The 23,393-nt window shown below is 46.4% G+C and overlaps 1 protein-coding gene across 1 annotated transcript; it reads right to left on the minus strand.

Annotated features, from left to right (window-relative positions):
* Nucleotides 1-229: 229 nt before the first annotated feature.
* Nucleotides 230-6,329, minus strand: LOC129020381 (sialic acid-binding Ig-like lectin 13). The gene is made up of 8 exons (XM_054464640.2): nucleotides 6,248-6,329; nucleotides 5,805-6,185; nucleotides 5,340-5,618; nucleotides 5,065-5,112; nucleotides 2,148-2,402; nucleotides 1,727-1,820; nucleotides 1,304-1,384; nucleotides 230-499 (listed from the first exon to the last, which is right to left on the minus strand). The coding sequence occupies exons 1-7, from the start codon at nucleotides 6,279-6,281 to the stop codon at nucleotides 1,327-1,329; spliced, it is 1,149 nt and encodes a 382-aa protein (XP_054320615.1). The 5' UTR covers nucleotides 6,282-6,329; the 3' UTR covers nucleotides 230-499; nucleotides 1,304-1,326.
* Nucleotides 6,330-23,393: the final 17,064 nt, after the last annotated feature.

Genomic DNA, 23,393 nt, shown 5'->3' on the forward strand with positions numbered 1-23,393 from the left:
GTCTGTTCTTGCAGCTGTTACATTCGTGATCGTTCTACATATGCTACCAAATACCTATTTAGTCCTTATTCAAAAGGCCATACAAAGTAAAATATCAACAATACAGTGGGACTCTTCTCACTTCTCTGAGATCCAAACTCCTCATTATAAGCAACTAACTACTTAGTTGTGTCTATCAACATCATCATACCAAGAATTTATTTATTTCTGTTTTTCTTTGTTTGTTCATTTTTATTTGTTTATTTAACGCCTTCCTAATAAGTGTGAAGTAGTATCTCGTTTGCAGTTTGGTTTTGCATTCATCAAATGAGTAACTATATTGAGCATTTTCTGATTTGCACACCATCTGGGAGCAAAGTCCAGCAGGGGCAGACCACGTAGGGCCTTCAGTCCAGGCTGTGGTGTTTCCACCTCATTCTCCAGTAGTGGAGAGGAAGTACCGCCATTCATACTGTGGAGGCACTGAACGAGGAGGCATCTGGAAGCAGAGTCTGGAGGCCTGTGTTGGGGAGAGATGGAGGCAATAGATGAGGAGGGTTCAGTGACCAGGGAAGAGGTGAGGCCCAAGGCATGACCAGAGTCAGGATGGAGAAAAGGGCTCCAAGATGAGCCCTGCCGAGAAGAAAGAGGAACAAGAGTTAATGATTTATGGGCCCTGGAGGACGGAGGGAGCTCAAGGTGGAGACTCACATTCTGGTTCGGAGTTTAGTAGTGTCGAGACCTAATAAGGAAAAGGAGTCAGGCTGGTGGGAGCAGAGGAAAGCAAAGAGAGAAAGCAGATAGGCTACAAGCCTGCCTTTCTTCATGGTTCAGGACAGGTAGCCCTCCTGTGCAAATAACTCACAACTTTTCTGTGCCCAGCTATCACCAGAACCTCAGCTGATAGAACAATGCGAGTTAGCTCATTGTAACCTCGGCATTATCAGTACTCCATGCATCCCTCTCCAGTACAAGCACCACAAGCCCCTTGCTGGGGCAAGCCTTTGTCTCTTTGCAGTCAGCTCCTCTCTTGCTGGCCTGCCCGTTGCAACATATTTTCATACTTTCTCTAATAAATCTGCGGTTCTACACCTACAACTGTCTTGGTAAATTCTTTTCACTGCCCGTGCCACTGGCCCCAGATAGTCACTTACCCTTGACAAGAGGCGGGGCCACTGTGTCATCAGTGGGATGGGGATCCCAGGAGGAGAAAAGGGTTTGGGGAGGGAGATGGGTGGACCATGCTGAGCAGAGCAATCATGGGGGCCATCAAGGGGGAGGTGCCCAGTGGGATGTTGGAGGGTGAGATGCCCTCAACACTCACCTGAGAGATTAACCTTTGACAACCTATGCAGCCTCCACACCTGTAGCTGCCTTTGCTGCCTTCCTCTGGTGGGACTTCACTCTGAGTGAAGAGACAAGGACCTGTGAGTGCGGCCAAATCAGGGTGCAGGGGCCAGCAGACTCACTTCCCTGTGCTCTGCTAAGGGGCTGGAGAGGACTGATGTGGAGATAGCAGGTTCAGCCTCCAAGACCTCCATGATGAGAGAAGGAACCTCTCACCCTGGACACACAGCAAAGTTGGGTACAGAAAACATTTTCTTGGGTGAAATTCTCACCACAACTGAGCCTCTGTTGGCCCAGGTTCTCTTGACTGGTTCAGGACCCTCCAGCACTGGGACTTAAATTCAGCATTGTGTCCCCTGCCCTCTCCGCACCTCCCTTTGCTCCCTGGGGCAGTGCTCACCTGAGGATGATGAGGCAGAGGAAGAGAAGCAGGATCTTCACAGCAGCCTCCCCAATGGCCACCAGAACCACCTCTGCCATGGACCCTGATTTCCCTGCAAAAAGGTGCATGAGATGGATTCATCTGCTAAACCACAATTCCTTATTGTTTCTCTCCTGATAATTGGACATAGGTTCTACCAGTTCTACCTGCATCCCTGCATGTCAGTAAACAGCCCAGGGTTTACCTCATCCCCTACCAAGACTGAGCAGCAGTAAAAGGCGGCTCTGGCCCCCGAGACATTGCTGGCCTCACAGCTGAGGCTGAGGCTGAGCTGAGCACAGCCCTATTCTCTTGGTGAGCCTGGTGGACTACTTGTTCAACACCTGCGAGTAAAGGTCATTGGGAGAGAGGATCTGGTGTGTAGCCCTTTGACACTCACTCTGCACAAAGAGCCGCAGGGAGACTTGCTGGGAACCCAGAGGGTTCCAAGCTCGGCAGGTGAATTCTCCTTCATTCCTGAGGTGCATTTGAGGCAGCTCCAGCATGCCGGGGTTGGGCTGTGAGGGGCTCAGGGTCAGGTTCTCCTGGGCCCAGCTCAGCCTGGCGGGAGGATTGCTGTCAACAGCACAGACCAGGCGCAGGGACTGTCCTTCCAGGATGTGAAGAGATGATCCATTTCTCAGGGTTGTGGATGCTGAAGAAAAAGAGACAGAGGGTCAGAGTGACAAAGAGGTTGAGAGAAAGAAGAAGGACATCTAAGGAGACCAAATAGAGGAATAGATTCAGACTCACAAGAAGCAAAAACTGATAGAAACAGACTCTGTGAGATGGATCCAGAAAGCAGGGTGAGCCTGGGCTTAGAGGGTGGCTCAGGCCCCAATTTCTCCATATAGCATGGTTTAGATTTGTCTCTGCACTGATGGGCCCTTTTTGGCTGGATTTGTGCCCCAGAAATCACAGAGGGAGGGTCTCGAGCTTCACAGGGCAACCAAATAAGATGTCAGTTTAGGCCCATATTCCATGTCCTCTTCAATGCTCTCGCTGAAACCTCAGCTTCCAGGTTCTCCCTGAACCTTCTTGTTCTTTATCCGGGTCCTTACCTGACACTGGTTTACTGACTTATCACTGTGCCTCTGAGAGGCTCTCACTCCCAGAAATTCAGAGTCTGGTTGATAGCAGTACTTAGGAACAGGTGCTCATGAGGCCACATGACATGTGGTAGAGGTGACTCAGGCTTCAGTAGCCTTGGGGATGTCAATGTATATGAGACCAGGTAAATTATGTGATCCAGGAAGGCTTCCTGGAGGAGGCATACCTACTTCACACAGGAAGTAGTAGGGTATGGAGGACAAGCAGGGGTAGCTAGATAATGAGGGCTGGAAGGACATTCCATTAAGAAGGAACAGAAAGTGCAAAGATGACAAAAACCTGATCACATCCAGAAAATGCAAATAGACCTGCAGGGCTGGAGGGAGACAGGGTGTACAGGCTGGGGTGGAGGGTGGAGTTCAGACACAAGACACAGGAGGAAAAGTGGGGAGATTTTTTTTTTTTTTTTTTTGCCACCCAGGGTAGAGTGCAGGGGCTTGATCTTGGCTCACTGCAACCTCCACCTCCTGGGCCCAAGCAATTCTTCTGGCTCGGCCTCCCATGTAGCTGGGATTACAGGCACGCACCACCACACACAGCTACACACAGCTAATTTTTGTATTTTTAGTAGAGATGGGGTTTCACCATGTTGGTCAGGCTGGTCTCGAGCTCCTGACTCAACAATCCACCCACATTGACCTCCCAAAGTGTTCTGGTTACAGGCGTGAGCCACTGCCCCTGGCCAAGATTTGTTTTAATAAATTCGGCATGGGGGTAATTGTCACCAATAAAAGAAATCAAGAAGTGTGAATACAGGAATAAATTGATTCCTGTACATTGAGAAAATCACAGACAGCTAAGAAAAAGCCACGTGGGGCTGGGCATGGTGGCTCACACCCATAATCCCAGCACTCTGGGAGGCCAAGGTGGGCAGATCACCTGAGGTCAGGAGTTCGAGACCAGCCTTGCCAACCAACATGGTGAAACCCCATCTCTACAAAAAATACAACAACAACAAAAATTAGCCGGGAGTTCTGGCGCGTGCCTGTAATTCCAGCTACTCGGGAGGCTGAGGTGGGGGCGTCGCTTGAACCCGGGAGGTGGGGTTGCAGTGAGCCGAGATTGTGCCACTGCATTACAGCCTGGAGCACAAAAGAAAGAAAGAAAAAGCCACATGGCATATTGGGATATGTATTTGTAATGTATATTACTGATATTCAGTAATTTCTCAAACTGAAGAGATCCTCAAGAATAAATAATAAAGGTAAAATCACTCTGGAAAGCTGAGAAAAAACTATAAACGGGAGTTCACAGAACAAAAGAAATAAAATGGCTCCTTAACGTACAAAAAATGCATACCATTCACAGTAAGAGAAACATTCTAATGAATGTGTACATGGAGATGCAGATTTTCACCCAATATTGGCAAAGGTCTAAGTGTCTCACCCCACACTGGGTTGGTGAGGCTGGGGAAACTCATGCATTCACCTCTTCCTGTCGGCAAGGTGAGCCTGTCCTTTTTAGATGGAGAACAACATGGCCATATCTCTCAATATTCAAAAAACACAATGGCCCAGCTATTTGGCATTTAACTTAGAGATGTTCACATACACACTTGTGAAAAGAGATACAGGATAAATCACTATAGCATTTCTGTGCTCAGACAAGTTAGTGCCATGATCACGAATTAGGAGACTCCACAAAATCAGAGTCCATCTTGTGCAGTGGAATCACACACAGCCTTAGAGGAGGGGGCGGACAGTCTCACTACTGACGTCAAACCACCTCTGACATCCTCCACATGCACAAACCAAGGCTCAGAGCAGCCTGGACGGACACTGGTGAATTCTGGTGAGAGGGACGGGCCTCTAAGGACAGATTCTGCTGTGCATTTTGAATTTTTGCCCATGCGACAATATCATCTATCCAGAAGTATTAGGTCAGAACTATTAGGGAAAATAAAAAGTTGAGGCTGAATGTGTGTTCCAGGAGTGGATCATCAGGGGCCTTGGGGCTGGGGCTGCGTGACTGTCACCCTGCTCTTGCAGTGGGGCCAAGGTGTGTGTGTGTGCAGGATTCTGAAGGGAGTAGGAGGGGAGGGGACAGATGCTCAGGTGGCCACTGGGGTTGAGGATGCAGAGAGGCCCTGGGTTCACCCACATGGGGGTCTCAGGTCACCAGGGTGAGTCCAGGATGAGGAGGGACCTGGCTCTGCCCTGAGCTGGAGGCCCTGCTCCCTCAGCCCCAGGGAGGGGGCTCCATCCTACCTGTGCCGTCTCCTTGGAAGACAGTCAAGGTCAAGTTCTGAGGAGGGTCTGGGACAGAAAGACACAGCGACCCGCATCACTGTGAGGGCTGGGGACACCGGTCTTCTCTCCCCAGGAGCTGCATAAACAGGGAAGGCAGAGCCAGTGTCCTCCTGACCCCCTACTTCAAGCCCAAATTCCGGGACTAGGCACCCATGTCCAGCCCTGACCCCCCATCTCCTGCTCTCAGTGACCCCACCCCATCAGGGACCTAGGTGTCCTGGCCCAGCTCTCACAGGATACGTTAAGTTGGACGGTCCTGGTCGTGGTTACACCGGCCCTGGGCAAGGTCACCTGACAGGTGAGTCTGCTGCCGTGGTCCTGGGGCTGTGGGATGAGGGTGACCACTGAGGAGAGGGCTGTGGTGGGGCTCAGTGGGGACACAGAGGTCCCAATCCAGGAGAAGATGGGGGGTGTCCCCTGCTCACAGGCCCAGGGCACAGAGCAGGTCAGGTTCCTGGGGCGGCCAGACTTCAGGGCCCCTGGGATGAGAATGTCGGGCCTGTGGGTCAGGGCTGGTGATGAGAGGGGGATGCAGGATCAGGAAGGGGTTCTGAGGTGCAGCTCGGGGGAAGTGCAGGCTCTGGTTCAGGTCTTCCCCTGTGCCTGACTCACTTCGCCCTTTACCCCTTCCCAGCCCGGCCCTGCCTTGCAGCCCCCATGACCTCCCGCTGTGGGGGCTCCTGGATCCCGTGCCTTACCTGTCACATGCACAGAGAGCTGGTGATCTTTGTAATTATATTTCATCATTCCTTCCTCCACACGAAAGAAGTACGAACCACTGTCCCTCCTCCTGGCGTCTCTGATGCTCAGGGAGCAGTTTTTCTCCCTGGGATTACCCAGGAGGCGGAATCGACCCCGCGTCTCCTCCCGCACTTGTCGAGCAGGGTCATTTGTGGCCACTGGAGCATCCCGTAGAGGATTGTCTCCTTCCCGGAACCAGTAGCTACGAGCAAGTCCAATCTCGTTGAAGAGGTGCCTCAGGTAGAAGAAAGTGCAGGGCACGAAGACACACAGACCCTCCTGCACCGTCACCGACCCCGGCACCTCCAGCTGCAATGTGCCCTCCAGAGCCAGGGCCCCTGTGGAGACACAAGGGTCAGGTCGGCTCATGCCCACAGCCCCTCTCCCTGGGGCCACTCACCTGCCCACAGCGGGGGAAGCAGCAGCGGCAGCATCTCTGAAGCGGAGGCTCCTTGTGCTCCCCCTGTGAGGAGAGAAGGGGAAGGGAGTGGAGGGGAAGGGCAGTGGGGATGATCGGGAAGCTGAGGAGGAAGAGAGACTTCAGCCTTGCACAGAAGAGGAACCTCAGGCCCACAAGTCAGAGCTCCTCTCCTCCGCACTGATTGGACAGAAACCCCATGGCCCAGAGAACCCAGCAACCTGCCCAGAGAGGAGAGGAGATGGAGCAGAAACTGATTCTTACCAGAGCCTGGATTAGGACCTCTGGGGACATCCGAGCCATGGGACACTCATGAAGATCTAAAAAAAGAAATTGTTGGGCTAAAGGCTGCCTGTATGTTTAACTCTGGTAAAATGGCATGGACTTTTACCACTCCTCCTAGCCATGTGCCAGAATTCCAGTAGCTCCACGCCCTTATCAATGCTTGGTATTGCCGTGCTTTATGTATACCTATACACTTAAATTAAAAATGTTTTTTGAGTCAGGGTTTCACTCTGTCGCCCAGGCTGGAGTGCGATGGCATCATCTCGGCTCACTGCAACCTCCACCTCCTTGGCTCAAGCAATCCTCCCACCTCAGCCTCCCGAGTAGTTGGGACCACAGGTGCTCACTGCCACGCCCGGCTAATTTTTGTATTTTTTGTAGAGATGAGGTCTCACCACGTTGCCCAGGCTGGTCTTGAACTCCTGACCTCAAGCGATTCTTCCTCTTTGGCCTCCCAAAGTGTTGGGATTATAGGCGTGAGCCACTGTGCCCAGCTTATGCTTTATATTTTAAGAGTTCTAGTGACAGTGCAGTGGCATCTTATGTTTAATTTTTAAAAATTTACTTAAAGTTAAATATGGTTGAATTCATTCTTTATCATATGCAATTTTATGTGGGTTGACCGATGTATATAGTTACATACACAACCGCTGTGCAGACAATGAAAAGTGTCATTATCCAAACAGCCCCTCCCTCTGCTGACTCTAGGTAGTCAATCCTCCCTCTACACTTAGTCCCTGAGAAAACACGGATCTATTCTCCATCCCTGTTGTTCCGCCTTTTTATAGAATGTCATATAAATGGAATCATACAAAATGTATCCTCTAAAATCTGGCTTCGTTTACTTGGCATAATGCCTTTGAGGCTCATCTATGGGGCTGGGTATAAATCAGTCATTTTAGTTTAATTGTTGACTGGTGCTCCATTGTTTTCACGGTCTCTCATTTTGCATATATTTGCCATTTGCGGAGCATTGCAACTGTTTTCAGGTTCTGGTGACTCTAAAATAATGTTGCTATAAAAATTCCATTCAACTTTCTGTGTGTGAACATAAGTTTTTAATTCCCTTGAGTAAATACCTAGGAGTCAAGTGCTTGGCCAAACTGACACTTGGTCAAGTGTAAGTTTAAATTTATACGAAATTGACAAACTATTCTCCAAAGTGTATATACCATTTTATATTCCTACCAGCAGTAGACATGAGCTCTGATCACTTCACATCCTTGCTAGCATTTGATATTATCCACATATTTTAAAATTTCTTTTTACCTTTGTTGTACTTTTCAGTCATTTTTCTTAGGTATGTAATTCTACCTCATTCTTCTTCTGTTCTATAATTACCTAATGACAGATTTTATCGAGGATATTTTCATGCCTTGTTTGCCATCTGCTTTTCTTTTTTGGTGAGGTGGCTCTGAAATCTTCAGTAGCTTTTTTCTTAATTGTGGTAAAATATACAGAAGAAAAAAATTACCGTTTTAACTGTTTTTCAGTGTTTAGAGAAGTTGCACCAAGTACACTCACATTGTTATGAATCACCATGATTGATCTCCAGAAGTTTCTTCATCTTCCCAAACTGAAACTGCATCAAAGAGGTGAAAACCCCCTATTTCTTTCTGATCACAGCCCCTGGCAAGCGTGGTTCTACTTTCTGTGTCTGTGAATTTGCCTACTCTACACACCTCATATAAGTGGAATCATACAGTGTTTGTCTTGCTGTGACTGACTTAGCACAATATATTTAAGCTTCATCCATGCTGCATCATGTGCTAGCTTCTCCTTCTATTTTTTTTGTTATTGTTGTTTGAGATGGAGTTTCACTCTTGTTGCCCAGGCTGGAGTGCAATGGCGTGATCTCAGCTCACTGCAACCTCCACCTCCTGGGTTCAAGCAATTCTCCTGCCTCAGCCTCCTGAGTAGCTGGGATTACAGGCACCTGCTACCAGGCCTGGCTAATTTTTTTTTTTTTTTTTTTTTGAGACAGAGTTTCGCTCTTGTTGCCTAGGCTGGAGTCCAGTGGCGTGATCTCGGCTCACTGCAACCTCCACCTCCCAGGTTCAAGCAATTCTCCTGCCTCAGCCTCCCGAGTAGCTGGGATTACAGGTACGTGCCACCACACCCGGCTAATTTTGTATTTTTAGTAGAGATAGGCTTTCACCATGTTGGTCAGGCTGGTCTCAAACTCCTGACCTCAGGTGATCTGCCCGCCTCAGCCTCCCAAAGTGCTGGGATTACAGGCGTGAGCCACCACGCCTGCCTCCTTGGTTTTTTGTTTGTTTGTTTTGTTTTTTTGTTTTTGTTTTTGTTTTTTTTTTTGAGATAGGGTCTTGCTCTGTTGCTCAGGCTGCAGTGCAGTGGCATGATCGGGCTCACTGCAACCTCTCCCTCCCAGGTTCAAGCAATTCTCCTGCCTCAGTCTCCTGAGTACCTGGGATTACAGGCACATGTCATCATGTCTGGCTAATTTTCATCTTTTTAGCAGAGACGAGGTTTCATCATGTTGGCCAGGCTGGTCTCGAACTCCTGACTTCAAGTGATATGCCCGCCTCGGCCTCCCAAAGTGCTGGGATTACAGGTGTGAGCCACCATGCCCCAGCCCAGCTTATCCTTCTATTTTAAGGCTGAGTAATATTCAATTGTATGTATATAACACACTTTGTTTATTCATTCACTTTTTAGGAATACTGGGGTTGCTTTTCCCTTTTAGCTATTGTGAATATGCTTCTGTGAACACAGATGCATAAAACTATGCTCAAGTTCCGGCTTTTGATCTTTTGGGCCATATACCCAGAAGTGAAATTGCTGGATCATAAGATCATTCTATTTTTAATTTTTTTGAGGAACGCCACTACTACTCTCTAGAGCAACTTCACCATTTCACTTTCCCATCAGCAATGCACAAGAGTTCCAATGCATAAGAGATCACATGGACAGCTCAGCAAGCTGAATAATGGCCACCCAAAGAAATCCAGTCTCAGCTCCTTGAACTTCTAAATATTACCTTACAAATAAAGTGTCTTTGTAGAATTTTTTTTTTGAGACAGTCTCACTCTGTTGCCCAGGCTGGAGTGCAGTGGTGCGATCTCAGCTCACTGCAACCTCCCCCTCCCAGGTTCAAGTGATTCTCCTGCCTCAGCCTCCTGAGTAGCTGGGATTACAGGCGCCCGCCACCACACCCAGCTAACTTTTGTATTTTTGGTAGAGATCAGGTTTCACCATGTTGACCAGGCTGGTCTCGAACACCTGACCTCGAGTGATCCACCAGCCTCAGCCTCCCAAAGTGCTGGGATTACAGGCATGAGCCACCATACTGGGCCACTGTACAGAGAATACTGTAGCCACATGGAATACATGTGGTTAGGGCATTGTGTTAGCCCGTCTGGGCTGCCATAGCAAAATACCATAAATTAAGCCTCCTATAAACAACAGAAATTTATTTCTCACAATTCTGGAAGTTAGAAGTCCAAGGTTAGAAGATCAAGTTGTCAGATGATTTGTTTTCTTGTGAGGCTCTGTTTCCTGGCTTGTAGATACCACCTTCTCACTGTGTCCTCACAGGGTTGAGAGACAGCAAGTTCTGTGGGGTCTCTCCTTATAAGGGCACTGTATTAGTCCGTTTTCACACTGCTGGTAGTGACATACCTGAGACTGGGCAATTTACCAAAGAAAGAGGTTTAATGGACTTACAGTTCCACGTGGCCGGAGAAGCCTCACAATCATGGCAGAAGGTGAAAGGCATGTCTCATATGGCGGCAGACAAGAGATGAGCTTGTGCAGGGAAACTCCCCTTTTTAAAACCATCAATCTTGTGAGAATTATTCACTATCATGAGAACAACACAGGAAAGACCTGCCCCCATGATTCAGTTACCACCCACAAGGTCCCTCCCACAACACGTGGGAATTCATGATGAGATTTGGGTGGGGACACAGCCAAACCATATCAGGCACTAATCCCATAGTGGGTCCCCACCCTCATGACCCCATGTAACCTAATTACCTACAAAAAGCCCCATCTCCAAATACATCACATTGGTGGTTAGAGCTTCAACATATGAATTTTGGGGGAACATAAACATGCAGTTCATAACAGGCATTTTACTGAAACCTTGTCATCTCCCATGCCATGAGTTTAGATCAACAAATAATCATGCGGAAAAAAAAAATCTATATAGAAATTTCTTACAGCAAAGCCTCTGCTCATTTTTTCAATAATCTCATTTTTTTAAATTGCAAGGAACAGAAATGAAAACCAATAGCTTAATCTGGAAAAAAAGGGTTTTATTAAAAAAACACCTTTGCTTAAATTTTTGGCCCAGGCAGTGGGGAATCTGGGAACATCTCCTAACTTAAGGTCAAGATCAGCACATCACTGATATGCAATGTAATCCTCAGGGTGCTGTTTCTTGCTGTCTGCATAGTGGGCTGCAGGTGCCTGAGCCATCTTCATTCTCTGGCTAGCAATGTTCATGCAATGTGAGGTCTCCCCAGCTCATGGCTCATGCCATTCCTGCAGCTGACAGGGAGAGCAACACCTCCAACCTGTAAGCTCCAACAGCATCTTCCTGACAGCCACGAGGAGCCACATCCAGTTCTTTCTTCCATGTTTTTATGAGCGAATAGGTTGACTCGAGTTTGAACTTCTGGGATCAAACCCTCAGAAGTTCAAGGTTCAGTCCCCCATTGACCTATTCCCACACTCGACATCCATGATAAGAATGATTCTCAGGGTGCACTGGGCTTGTTGACAAAGAAAGGTATGATTTTTTATAAGAATTTCCATCTCTGACTTTTGTCCAACAATTAGATTCTATTCCTTGTTTCTAAATGAAAATATGAAGAAACACATCCTTTTGGAACTAAAATAAATAACACTTTGAAGTTGAAACAGAGAAAATATATGAGGCTGCACATGGAATTAGTGGGAAATTATGCTCTCATTTGAGGTTATTCTGATTTCTCCAAGGAAGATTTAAGCTCAAAAGGTAAGGTGGCCAGGGAATCACCCCATGGTGAGACACATAGGGATATTTGGGCATAGAGTGCAAGCTAATTAAGCTTGATATGTACAAGGAATTTCTCTTAGTAATCAATGAGAATGTGAAGTGTATAGAAAATAACTTTTGATGAACAAAGAAGAGTACATGAATTTACATACAAGAAATCTTTCCTCACTGGGCAAAAAGCTCATTCAATTTATTTCTTTTTCTCAAGACAGAGTCTCTGTCACCCAGGCAGGAGTGCAGTGGCACGATCTTGACTCATTGCAGCCTCAACCTCCTTGGTTCAAGAGATTCTTATACCTCAGCCTCCCAACTAGCTGAGATTACAGTCGTGTGTCACCACGTCCCACTAGTTTTTTGAATTTTTGGTAGAGATGAGGTTTTGCTATGTTGGCCAGGCTGGTCTCAAACTCCTGGCCTCAAGTAATCCTCCCACCTTAGCCTCCCAAAATGCTGGAATTACAGGTGTGAGCCATCATGCCCAGCTTCATTCAATTCCTTAAGGAGGATGAGTAGCATTGAGCGGATGGGATGGGAATGTGACTTCTCTGGAGACAGGTTTGCATGTAGAGATGCCATCATAATTTATCAGGACAGGTTTTTCTCTTTTTTCCTATTTTTTAGAGATGGTGTTTTGCCATGTTTCCCAGGCTGGTCTCCAAGTCCTGGGCTCAAAAGATCCACCTGCCTTGACCTCCCAAAGTGCTGGGATTACAGATGTGAGCCACTGTGCATGGCTTTCTTTTTTCCTTTTCTTTTTTTTTTCTTTTTTAGACGGAGCCTCACTCTGTCACCCAGGCTGGAGTGCAGTGGCGCGATCTCGGCTCACTTCAACCTCCGCCTCCTTGGTTCAAGCGATTCTCCTGCCTCAGCCTCCCGAGTAGCTGGAACTACAGGCGCACACCACCATACCCAGCTAATTTTTGTATTTTTAGTAGAGACGGGGTTTCACCATGTTGGCCAGGATGGTCTCCATCTCTTGACCTTGTGATCCGCCCACCTCAGCCTCCCAAAGTGCTGGGATTATAAGCGTGAGCCACCGTGCCCGACCCCAGGACAGGTTTTCTAAGGCTCATGGCCCTTGGCCATTTGCTGCGTGATCTCCATCTCCATAGGGCTTTGTAGCAGCTCTCATTGCCTCTCCCACAATTCAGACATCAGGCAATGCCCAGGAACCACAAGAGTATAATTAATATTCACATTAAAAATCATAGTTGTTTCTATCCAATGTTATAGCATGCTTTTGTTTTTGTTTTTGTTCGTTTTTTTTTGGCTTTTAATGAAAAAAAGCATTGATTTCTGTTGTCTGGGAAATCTGAGGGGTAGACCTGGCTTTAACTATGGCTGGATTTCAGGATCTGATGACATAAGGGCTCATCCCTCTGTTTGCTTTTGGCTCTTGTTCTTGTTTGTTGTTGTTCTTGTGGTTGTTCATTTATTCTGCCTGGTTTTTGTTCTCAGGCTCATAAATGTAGGAGCTCTGATGTCCACTTTGCAGATGAGGACGCTGAGGCACACAGAGATCAAGTAATTTCCCTTCTGAGGCAGAGTCCGTGGGCTTCCCACAGCCCTGTGACACCCCCTTATATCTGTGTATCCAACTCAACATTCCCTGCCCTGGTCACGGCGCCCCCTGCTGCTCACCCAGAGAGTTGCCGGGATCCCTGCACCAATCTCCTCCACCCTTTTTGACCCCCAAATGCTTCCTGACACCCGTCTCCCACCCTGTCACTCAGAGACTAACCTATGTCAAGATTTACAAACTCGCTGGGTGCAGTGGCTCACGCCTGTAATCCCAGCACTTTGGGAGCCCGAGGCGGGCGGATCACCTGAGGGCAAGAGTTCGAGACCAGCCTGGCCAACATAGGGAAACCCCTATCTCTACTAAAAATACAAAAATTAGCTGGGTGTCATGGCGGGCGCCTGCAATCCCAGCTATTTTGGGAGGCTGAGGCGACAGAATCGCTTGAACCCGAGAGTCAGAGGTTGCAGTGAGCCGAGATCGCGCCATTGCACTCCAGCCTGGGCAACGAGAGCGAAACTCCGTCTCAAAAAAGAAGAAAAAAAACCACAAGTAAACAAAAAACAAACCCCCAAAAACAAAGATTTACAATCTCACCAAACAGGAATGGTAACTACAGGAAGTAGTTATTATCTGAGGTTATTGGTAATGTTATTGCTATTGTTAATGTCACTTTTTTTCCCACTCCCATTTTCTCTGGAAGCCGTTTGGGGAGTCCTGCCTCTTACCTTCTCTATCCACTTCTTACCCCTACCAGAGGTTGTAGAAAAAGATTAGGGTTGATGCATTGTGCAACTCTATGGCTCCCCCTAGTGATATGATACATTTGGGGTGATGGGGTTTGCCCAGACAAGGCCCCAAGGATGCTGATAGGGAGCGGGTAGGGAACCCCACCTTGTGTACAGCTCCTCAAAAATCCCAGGTTAACATTCCATTTGGTCTCCAGGCCTGATAAATGGGGAGGAGTGGCTGTTCATTAGTGTGCACTCTGGCTGCACCCGGCAAGACTTTGCCCTGGGAGGGACTGTGATGTTCTGCTCTCTTGATAAGAAGGTACAAAGCTGGGCTCCAGAAATGGACTGAGAGCTCCTTGGGTCTGCTCCCCAGGCTGCCTCCCGCCCCCAGGTGAGCCCTGGATACTGCTATTCCTGACCGAACAGACAGGGTTTTGGACGAGGTGCTCCAGAAGGCCAGATTTCTCTCTGGGCAAGATTCATGTGTTTCCCACATAAGTCTACTGCTGGGATTCTTCACGGATCTACAAATTGGACTAGGCAAAAGCTGTGCATGCTGCTGTGTATACAAAATAGTGAACGCTGATATAAACGATGGACTTCGGGTGCTAATCACGTATCAATGGAGGTTCATCAAGTATGACAAATGTACCACTCTGGTGGGGGATGCTGATAATAGAGGAGGTTATGCATGTGTGGGGGCAGGTGGTATATGGAGAATCTCTGTACCTTCTGCTCAATCTGTGAACCTAAACTGCTCTAAAAATTATGTCTATCCCGTCATATGCTTCTGGGAAAAATTGTCTATATATATTTTTTACATGGAAAGAACTGGCTGGGCATAGTGGCTCAAGCCTACATCTCAGCACTTAAGGAGGCTGAAGTGGGAGGATTGCTTGAGTCCATGAGTTTGAGATCAGCCTGGGCAACATAGGCAGACTCTGTCGCTACAAAAAAAAAAAAAAATTAGCTAGGCATGGTAGCGCATGCTTGTGGTCCCAGCTAATCGAGAGGCTGAGGCGGGAGGACTGCCTGAGCCTGGAGGTTTGAGGCTGCAGTGAACTATGATCATGCCACTGCACTCCAGCCTGGGCAACAGAGGAAGATGCTGTTTCAAAACAAATTGAAAAAAGCTTAATGCTCCCAAATAGGGTATTGGTTGAATAAATCAACACACATCAAATTCAGTGGAATACTATGTAGCCATGAATAATTAACAGTAGTGGTGCAGAGCTGTGCTTCTCCAGTGGGAATCCAGGACCCAAGGGCAGGGCGTGAAAAGTGCTTTAGAGGAGCTAAAGGCAGAAGGTCCACTTTGCATATCTTCTGGGGATGCCATTTATACTCAAATACTGAGTCAGGTCAATCAGACAACTTTAGGGACAATGAATGCATTATTTTCCTATTGAAACTAACGGAAACGTGTTTTTCCATAGGCCACAAATATTCATTTGGACTTTCAGAGTACAACAGAAGACTTCAGAGATATTTTGTAATTATATCTGGATACAGAAGACTTGAGATATTTTGTAAATATATGCTAGACACCCAGAGCTGTATATTCACCTTCCTCTGATTAAATTTGCCCTTAATGTTTCAGAATTCCTAATAAAGGACATTTAAGAATATGATCCCACTTTGGTAAACATTATGTATATGTGCATAAGTGTATATAACACATAAAAACTGAAAAGAGAGGATGGCAGATTGCAGGCATTGTTAGCAGGCCTCTCCCACCTTGGAAAGATGAAACAGTATATAAAGATTTATGTTGTGAGCTTTTTACCAGGGAGCAACACATGAACTTAACAGGAAAACTGATAGAAACCACAGACCTTTCTAAAGAAGCGGTGGGCAGCAGCCTACACCACGAGCCAGGCAGAAAACTGTGAGTCCCCACAGTGTGAGAAGGGGAGAGACTGACTCAGGGATGTGCACTCCCACTGGGGTGCCACGCAGTCCAGGCCACAGGAGAGGGAAGCCCTCACCCTGCCCAGCACTGGAGCTGAGTTAGGGAGCGCTGGGGAGTAGATAAGAAGGAGCCACATTGGGATGTGCTTGGCGTGCAGTCCCAGGCTCCAGCAGGGACAGAGGGAAGCCATTCCCGATGCTACCTCACAGGGGGCCTTGCAGAAGCCAGCCAGCTGACTCAGGAGGTGGTCACGGGTTGAGAGAAGCTCCCGACTGAGATTTGCAATCTCATCTTGAGTGGGGAAAGTAGCCTTGCCCGAAATCTAAGACTCATAGGTGTTCTTGAGGGAGAAGAAAAAGCAAAAAGTTGAGAAAATTCATGATTGGAAAGATACAGAATCAACCTAAGTGCTCTTCAACCTGAAGGAAAGGCTACAAAAGAATACACATCCCTGAGTCAGTCTCTCCCCTTCTCACACTGTGGGGACTCACAGTTTTCTGCCTGGCTCGTGGTGTAGGCTGCTGCCCACCGCTTCTTTAGAAAAGTCTGTAGTTTCTTCCAGTTTTCCTGGGAAGTGCCTGTGTTGCTCCCTGGTGCAGCTGCAGCGGAAGTAGGTTAGACAGGCGTTTCACAGCCTCCCTTAAAGGGAAACAAACTTGCTAAACAGATGGAGAGAACAATCTGCCTGACAGCGCACAAACCGCATCCTGGGCTCGTGGTCAAAACATCCTGCAGCAAGGAGGTAGAAGGGAAGAAGGGACAGTCCCCATATTCGTGCAAGTGCAGAAACCCATGCTTAGTTAGTGTCATCGGGCTGACCTATGCTCATTATAATAGTGAAAACACACCCCCAGGTGGAGACTTAAGGTGCTACTGAGACAGCGATGTATGCACTAGCATGTACAGCCATTGCGCATGTGGGCCTAAGAGACCACCCAGAACACGCTTAAGAGCAACACCGTCCCACCCCCGCAGGAGTAATCACAGAAGATTCCCCTAAAGGGAGTTTCCCCAGCGTCAGTCAGTGCTGTCTCACCTTTGAGCAGCCGCTCTGACCAGCTGTTAGAGTGCACTTTCACTTTGCAATTAACTCTCTTGCTTACTTTTACCTTGGACTCACTCTCGAATTCTTTTTTTGAGGCAAAGTCAAGAATCGGAACTGGCCCACCAGCCATAGCACGGGAGACTGTCTGTGCCGCGGTGCAGGCAGCACTCATGCCAGGAATGGTCTGGATGGCACCAGCTTGTTGGATTTTTTGTGGGCATTTGTGTTTGTTTCTCTAGTCACCACCCAAGTGATAAAATAGGATCCTTGGTGCGAAACTTAGAATTCTGCCAGAAAGCTAACAGTTCTCCTTTGTAGCCAGCTACAAAGCCAGACCGTGCCCACCACTGCCATACTTGCAAAAGATGTGCTTGCAAAACGGGTCACCACGGCCTGTGGGTGAGCAGTTGTGTAGGAGAAAAGAATCCATTTTTTGTGTGTGCTCTTTACTATTATGTAGACAGCTCCGTCTTCAGCCCACACTCTGATTCTCTGTGGATTTCAGTTTGTCTCCTGTGTCTGAGGACAGCGGACTGAATGCAGTGATTTTTTACCTCCAATGATTGTCATCTTGCTGCCCTTCCTGTGCCTTGAGAGTTGTCTGTTTTTCTTTCTTTTCTTTTCTTTTCCTTCCTTCCTTCCTTTCTATCTCTTTCTTTCTTTTTCGTTCTTTCTTTCTTTCTTGTCTCCTTCCTTCCCTCCTTCCCTCCTTCTTTCTTTTTGACAGAGTCTTGCTCTGTCACTCAGGCTGGAGAGCAGTGGCATTATATCAGCTCACTGCAACCTCCGCTTTCCAGGTTCAAGCGATTCTCCTGCCTCAGCCTCCCGAGTAGCTGGGATTACAGGCACACGCCACCACGCCCAGCTAATTTTTTGCATTTTTAGTAGAGACAGGGTTTCTCCATGTTGGCCAGGATTGTCTCTATCTCTTGACCTCGTGATCTGCCCACCTCAGCCTCCCAAAGTGCTGGGATTACAGGTGTGAGCCACGGCTCCTGGCCCTGTTTTTCACTTTTTTTTCCCCACAGGATAAATTTATTTGTTGAATAGACATTTATGGAGCATCTATTATAACAGGAAAAAGTACTAGGCCCTGAAGACACAAGAATAAAATCAAGCGTTTACAACTTACAAAAGGAGAAAGACAAGTATACCACAATGTACAGCAATATTTATAGTACTGACATAAAGTAGTCATAGAAATGGTGTTCGGGGGAGCAGTGAAGGACAAGGACCAGGACAGAGGAACTCCATTTTGAATGGAGTATTAAAAGATGACTAGGATAAAATCTTAAAAGAAATGATATGCTATGCATTCCATGAAAACAAAACGAAAAACACCAGTGTGCTCTGCCTATCAGGATTCAAGCTACCTTGTAAGTATTACTAATTATTCATATTAGGAGCACATTAGTCAACTCCATTAAGAAGCTACTTTCCATCCCTGCATAATGGTAGCTCTATGAATTTGTGATTCAGACCATATTCCCCCAAACAAATGCATCACTAAACTTTGACTAGACATCAGAATTGTTAAACAATAACAAAATAAAATAGAACAACTGAATAAAGCTGAAGCCCTGAACAGCCTAACTGGAAAAGGAGAAGACCCTTTAATTGGTCATATACACCTCTTGACCTGTATTTGGCAATCTGCTCCCCGACTGTCAACAGATAAGCAGCACAGCCCTCAAGGTTGGAGACTGATCTTTGGTAAAGCAGGCATCCACCCCAGATGCTGCTGTCTCCCATACACAGCCCTCAGAGCCAAGGGAGGCCTGGAACCTGAAAAGTTTATTTCCAATTAGGACAGTTGCCAATGCTTCTCATTTGAAGCATCCAGAGACAAGGGCCAGCCCAACCCCCAATGCCAGGAGCCAAGGCAGCATTATCTTCTGTATGAGTTCCTGACCCAGACGTGACCTGCACGATTTCTTCTGTGTCCGCTAAGGGCCATGGAAGAATTTGCTCAGCTCAGCTATTATGTAAACTCTAACCTTACCAGTGGCAACATGGCAACCACAAATCCCAAGTCCTGGGAGGATTATACTTAATAGAGATAACTCACTGGTCTATTGGGACTATTGGCACTGCAAAAATGGCATAAAGAGCTATTTATGACAAACCCACGCCAATATCTCACTGAATGGGCAAAAACTGGAAGCATTCCCTTTGAAAACTGGCACAGGACAGGGATGCCCTCTCTCACCTCTCCTATTCAACATAGTGTTAGAAGTTCTGGCCAGGGCAATCAGGCAGGAGAAAGAAATAAGGGGTATTCAATTAGGAAAAGAGGAAGTCAAATTGTCCCTTTTTGCAGATGACATGATTGTAAATTTAGAAAACCCCATCGTCTCAGCCCAAAATCTCCTTAAGCTGATAAGCAACTTCAGCAAAGTCTCAGGATACAAAATCAATGTGCAAAAATCACAAGCATTCTTATACACCAATAACAGACAGAGAGCCAAATCATGAGTGAACTCCCATTCACAATTGCTTCAAAGAGAATAAAATACCTAGGAATCCAACTTATAAGGGATGTGAAGGACTCTTCAAGGAGAACTACAAACCACTGCTCAACGAAATAAAAGAGGACACAAACAAATGGAAGAACATTCCATGCTCATGGATAGGAAGAATCAATATCGTGAAAATGGCCATACTGCCCAAGGTAATTTATAGATTCAATGCCATCCCTATCAAGCTACCAATGACTTTTTTCACATAATTGGAAAAAAAGTACTTTAAAGTTCATATGGAACCAAAAAAGAGACCGCATCGCCAAGACAATCCTAAGCCAAAAGAACAAAGATGGAGGCATCACGCTACCTGACTTCAAACTATACTACAAGGCTACAGTAACCAAAACAGCATGATACTGGTACCAAAACAGAGATATAGACCAATGGAACAGAACAGAGCCCTCAGAAATAATACCACACATCTACAACCATCTGATCTTTGACAAACCTGACAAAAACAAGAAATGGGGAAAGGATTCCCTGTTTAATAAATGGTGCTGGGAAAACTGGCTAGCCATATTTAGAAAGCTGAAACTGGATCCGTTCGTTACACCTTATACAAAAATTAATTCAAGATGGATTAAAGACTTACATATTAGACCTAAAACCATAAAAACCCTAGAAGAAAACCTAGGCAATACTATTCAGGACATAGGCATGGGCAAGGACTTCATGTCTAAAACACCAAAAGCAATGGCAACAAAAGCCAAAATTGACAAATGGGATCTAATTAAACTAAAGAGCTTCTGCACAGCAAAAGAAACTACCATCAGAGTGAACAGGCAACCTACAGAATGGGAGAAAATTTTTGCAATCTACTCATCTGACAAACAGCTAATATCCAGAATCTACAAAGAACTCAAACAAATTTACAAGAAAAAAACAAACAACCCCATCAACAAGTGGGTGAAGGATATGAATAGACACTTCTCAAAAGAAGACATTTATGCAGCTAACAGATACATGAAAAAATGCTCATCATCACTGGTCATCAGAGAAATGCAAATCAAAACCACAATGAGATACAATCTCACACCAGTTAGAATGGCGATCATGAAAAAGTCAGGAAACAACAGATGCTGGAGAGGATGTGGAGAAATAGGAACACTTTTACACTGTTGGTGGGACTGTAAACTGGTTCAACCCTTGTGGAAGTCAGTGTGGCGATTCCTCAGGGATCTAGAACTAGAAATACCATTTGACAAAGCCATCCCATTACTGGGTATATACCCAAAGGATTCTAAATCATGCTGCTATAAAGGCACATGCACACGTATGTTTATTGCAGCACTATTCACAATACCAAATACTTGGAACCAACCCAAATGTCCATCAATGATAGACTGGATTAAGAAAATGTGGCACATATACACCATGGAATACTATGTTTTTCACTTTCACTGTGGTTGTTTGGCAACTGAATCAACTCAATATGCAATAAACAAGACAGAGATCGAAAGATGGAAAAATGAGAAGCCCATGTGGGAGCAGAGGCTGCAATACGAAAGGCTGAAGCCTGTTTTTGTGGCTCCCCCTCACTCCCCTGATGAATCCCTTCCTCAGCTCCTGGTTTAGGCGACTGCTGATGAAACCCAGAAAAGGAAGACTGGGTTTCTCCCTGTGAGGCCCCTCTCATCAGGCTGGAACTTGGTAACTGGCTTTCACTTATTTATTTGGAGTCTGAAAGGAATCAACAGTTCTTTCAGGACCAATGGGGCAAATGGAACCTACACAAACCAATCGCTTGCAGCAAGCCATGTTTTATAGATCTATAAATCTATAAAACATTTATAAATGCAATGTTTTTAACATATTTATAAATATATAAATTTAGATTTTCCAGGTCAGGTGAAGCTCTCCTCAGTCCCCACCTGTATAACTAAAGAAAAGTGTGTGGCTATGCAAAGAAGCCAAATGTCATTACCTTCCTGTAGAATTAGGGTTTTTGTTAAGAATACTTCGCAATTTCTAAGAAGTTGTTTGGGATACTACATGGGTTAAAATTCTGTGTACTGAGTTATTTTTCAATCATGAAGGGAAAAAAAAGTCAATCCACTGAACAAGAATTTACCGAGCAGTCATTTCAGGGAGTTGCCGTTGAACCTGCGATTTGGTAGTGCACTCCCTTGGATCACAACACGGACGTTTACAGAGAAAGATATTTTGGTCTGGATTAGCTCTAACGCTAGACACTGAAGCTACAAGAAATCTGTATACTGAACAACAAAGGCGACTTCCAGTACACTCCCCGCTGTCTGGGAAGAAGCATCCTTTGACCCTTTTAGCAAATCTGTGTATGGGTCTGTGCACGTGCCTGCCTGTGTGTGTCAACATTGGGAGTGTTGCTTAGGCAGTGTAATATTTCAGAGTAGTGCAGCAAACAAGCTAGTTTTTAGAAACTAGCAGCCACTGTTTCAGGGAGGAGGGAGAGCTGCCACAGGGTCCTCCCTGTGAGTTACTATGAATGCATTGTATATTGGAGAATATCTTGATCCAAAGAATAGTCATTCCTGAGTGGTCCTTTTGTGTCCGGAATTGGTTCCTTCAGGTGGGTTCTTGGTCTCGCTGATTTCAAGAATGAAACCACAGACCCGTACGGTGAGTGTTACAGTTCTTAAAGATGGTGTGTCCGGAGTTTGTTCCTGTTCCTTCAGATGTTCAGATGCGTCCAGAGTTTCTTCCTTCTGGTGTGTTCACGGTCTCACTGACTTCAGGAGTGAAGCCGCAAACCTTCACGGTGACTGTTACAGCTCTTAAAGGTGGAACGTCAGGAATTCTTTGTTCCTCCCAGTGGGTTCGTGGTCTCGCTGGCTTCAGGAGTGAAGCTACAGACCTCTGCGGTGTTACAGCTCATAAACGTAGTGCAGACCCAAAGAGTAAGCAGCAGCAACATCTATTCTGAAGAGTGAAAGAACAAGGCTTCCACACCCCTGAAAAGAGACCCCAGGGGGTTGCTGCTACTGGCTCGGGTGGCCAGCTTTTATTTGCTTATTTGGCCCCACCCATATCCTGCTGATTGGTCCATTTTACAGAGTGTTGATTGGTCCATTTTACAGAGTGCTGATTGGTCCATTTTACAGAGTGCTTATTGGTCTGTTTTTACAGAGCGCTGACTGGTGCATTTACAAACCTTTAGCTAGAAACAAAACACTGATTGGTGTGTTTTTACAGAGTGCTGATTGGTGTATTTATAAACCTTTAGCTAGAAACAAAACACTGATTGGTGTGTTTTTACAGAGTGCTGATTGGTGCATTTTTACAGAGTGCTGATTGGTGCGTTTACAAACCTTTAGCTAGACAGAAAAGCTCTCCAAGTCCCCACTGGACCCAGGAAGTCCGGCTGACTTCACCTCTCACTTTGTTGCTCTCCTGTTTTAATTTTATTTTGAAACTCTTGGGTGCCTCAGGGTCTTGGTACTGATTTATTGTTGTTGATCCAGCCAAATTAGCCATGTAAAAATAGCACCTGGGTAAGAGACGAGCAGCATCTTGGTAGCCTGATACTTCGGGCAGCTTGATGCTGATGGTGGTGTGTGGGAAGAGAGGGGATACCAATCACAAGATAGGAGAGCAGCGTCTGGACCTTGGGCACCTCTGGGAAAGTGCAGGGAACACGAGGCAGCCAGCCCCTGGCAGGGGAGACTGTGTGTGCGGCCGTGCGGTGCAGGCAGCACTCATGCTGGGAATGGTCAGGATGGCACCAGCTTGTTGGATTTTTTGTTGGCATTTGTGTTTGTTTCTCTACTCACCACCCAAGTGATAAAATAGGATCCTTGGTGCGGAACTTAAAATTATGCCAGAAAGCTAACAGTTCTCCTCCTTGGGGAGTTGTCTTAAACTTGCCTGGTTTGTACGTTTCTGGCCGGACACATGAAGAAGCAATCTGTGACAAGTCTGAAGGTCTTCCTTTCGACCTGCCTCCCATGCTAAGAAAAGTCAGTGTTTGCCTCCTTGGAACTGTTGTGAATTTCTCTTTATCTGTGAACTGTGTTGGTTTTGTTTTTAATTGCTCTGTACTCCCTCTGAATCAAGGCTTCTACCACTGCCGGCGAAAACCACAAAGGGACCTGCTTGAGGCGCCATCCTGGCCAAGAGAACAAACCTGC

Source organism: Pongo pygmaeus, chromosome 20 (assembly GCF_028885625.2).
Source record: "Pongo pygmaeus isolate AG05252 chromosome 20, NHGRI_mPonPyg2-v2.0_pri, whole genome shotgun sequence".
NCBI lineage: Eukaryota > Metazoa > Chordata > Mammalia > Primates > Hominidae > Pongo > Pongo pygmaeus.

Excerpts from the sequence above, each read along its gene's own strand:
- LOC129020381 (XM_054464640.2), bottom strand. The coding sequence starts at position 6,281 with ATGCTGCCGCTGCTGCTTCCCCCGCTGTGGGCAG. Across the intron at positions 5,113-5,339 it reads CGTCCAACTTAACGTATCCT|ACCCTCCTCAGAACTTGACC; the intron begins GTGAGAGCTGGG and ends TTTCTGTCCCAG. Across the intron at positions 2,403-5,064 it reads CTTCCAAGGAGACGGCACAG|CATCCACAACCCTGAGAAAT; the intron begins GTAGGATGGAGC and ends CTTTTTCTTCAG.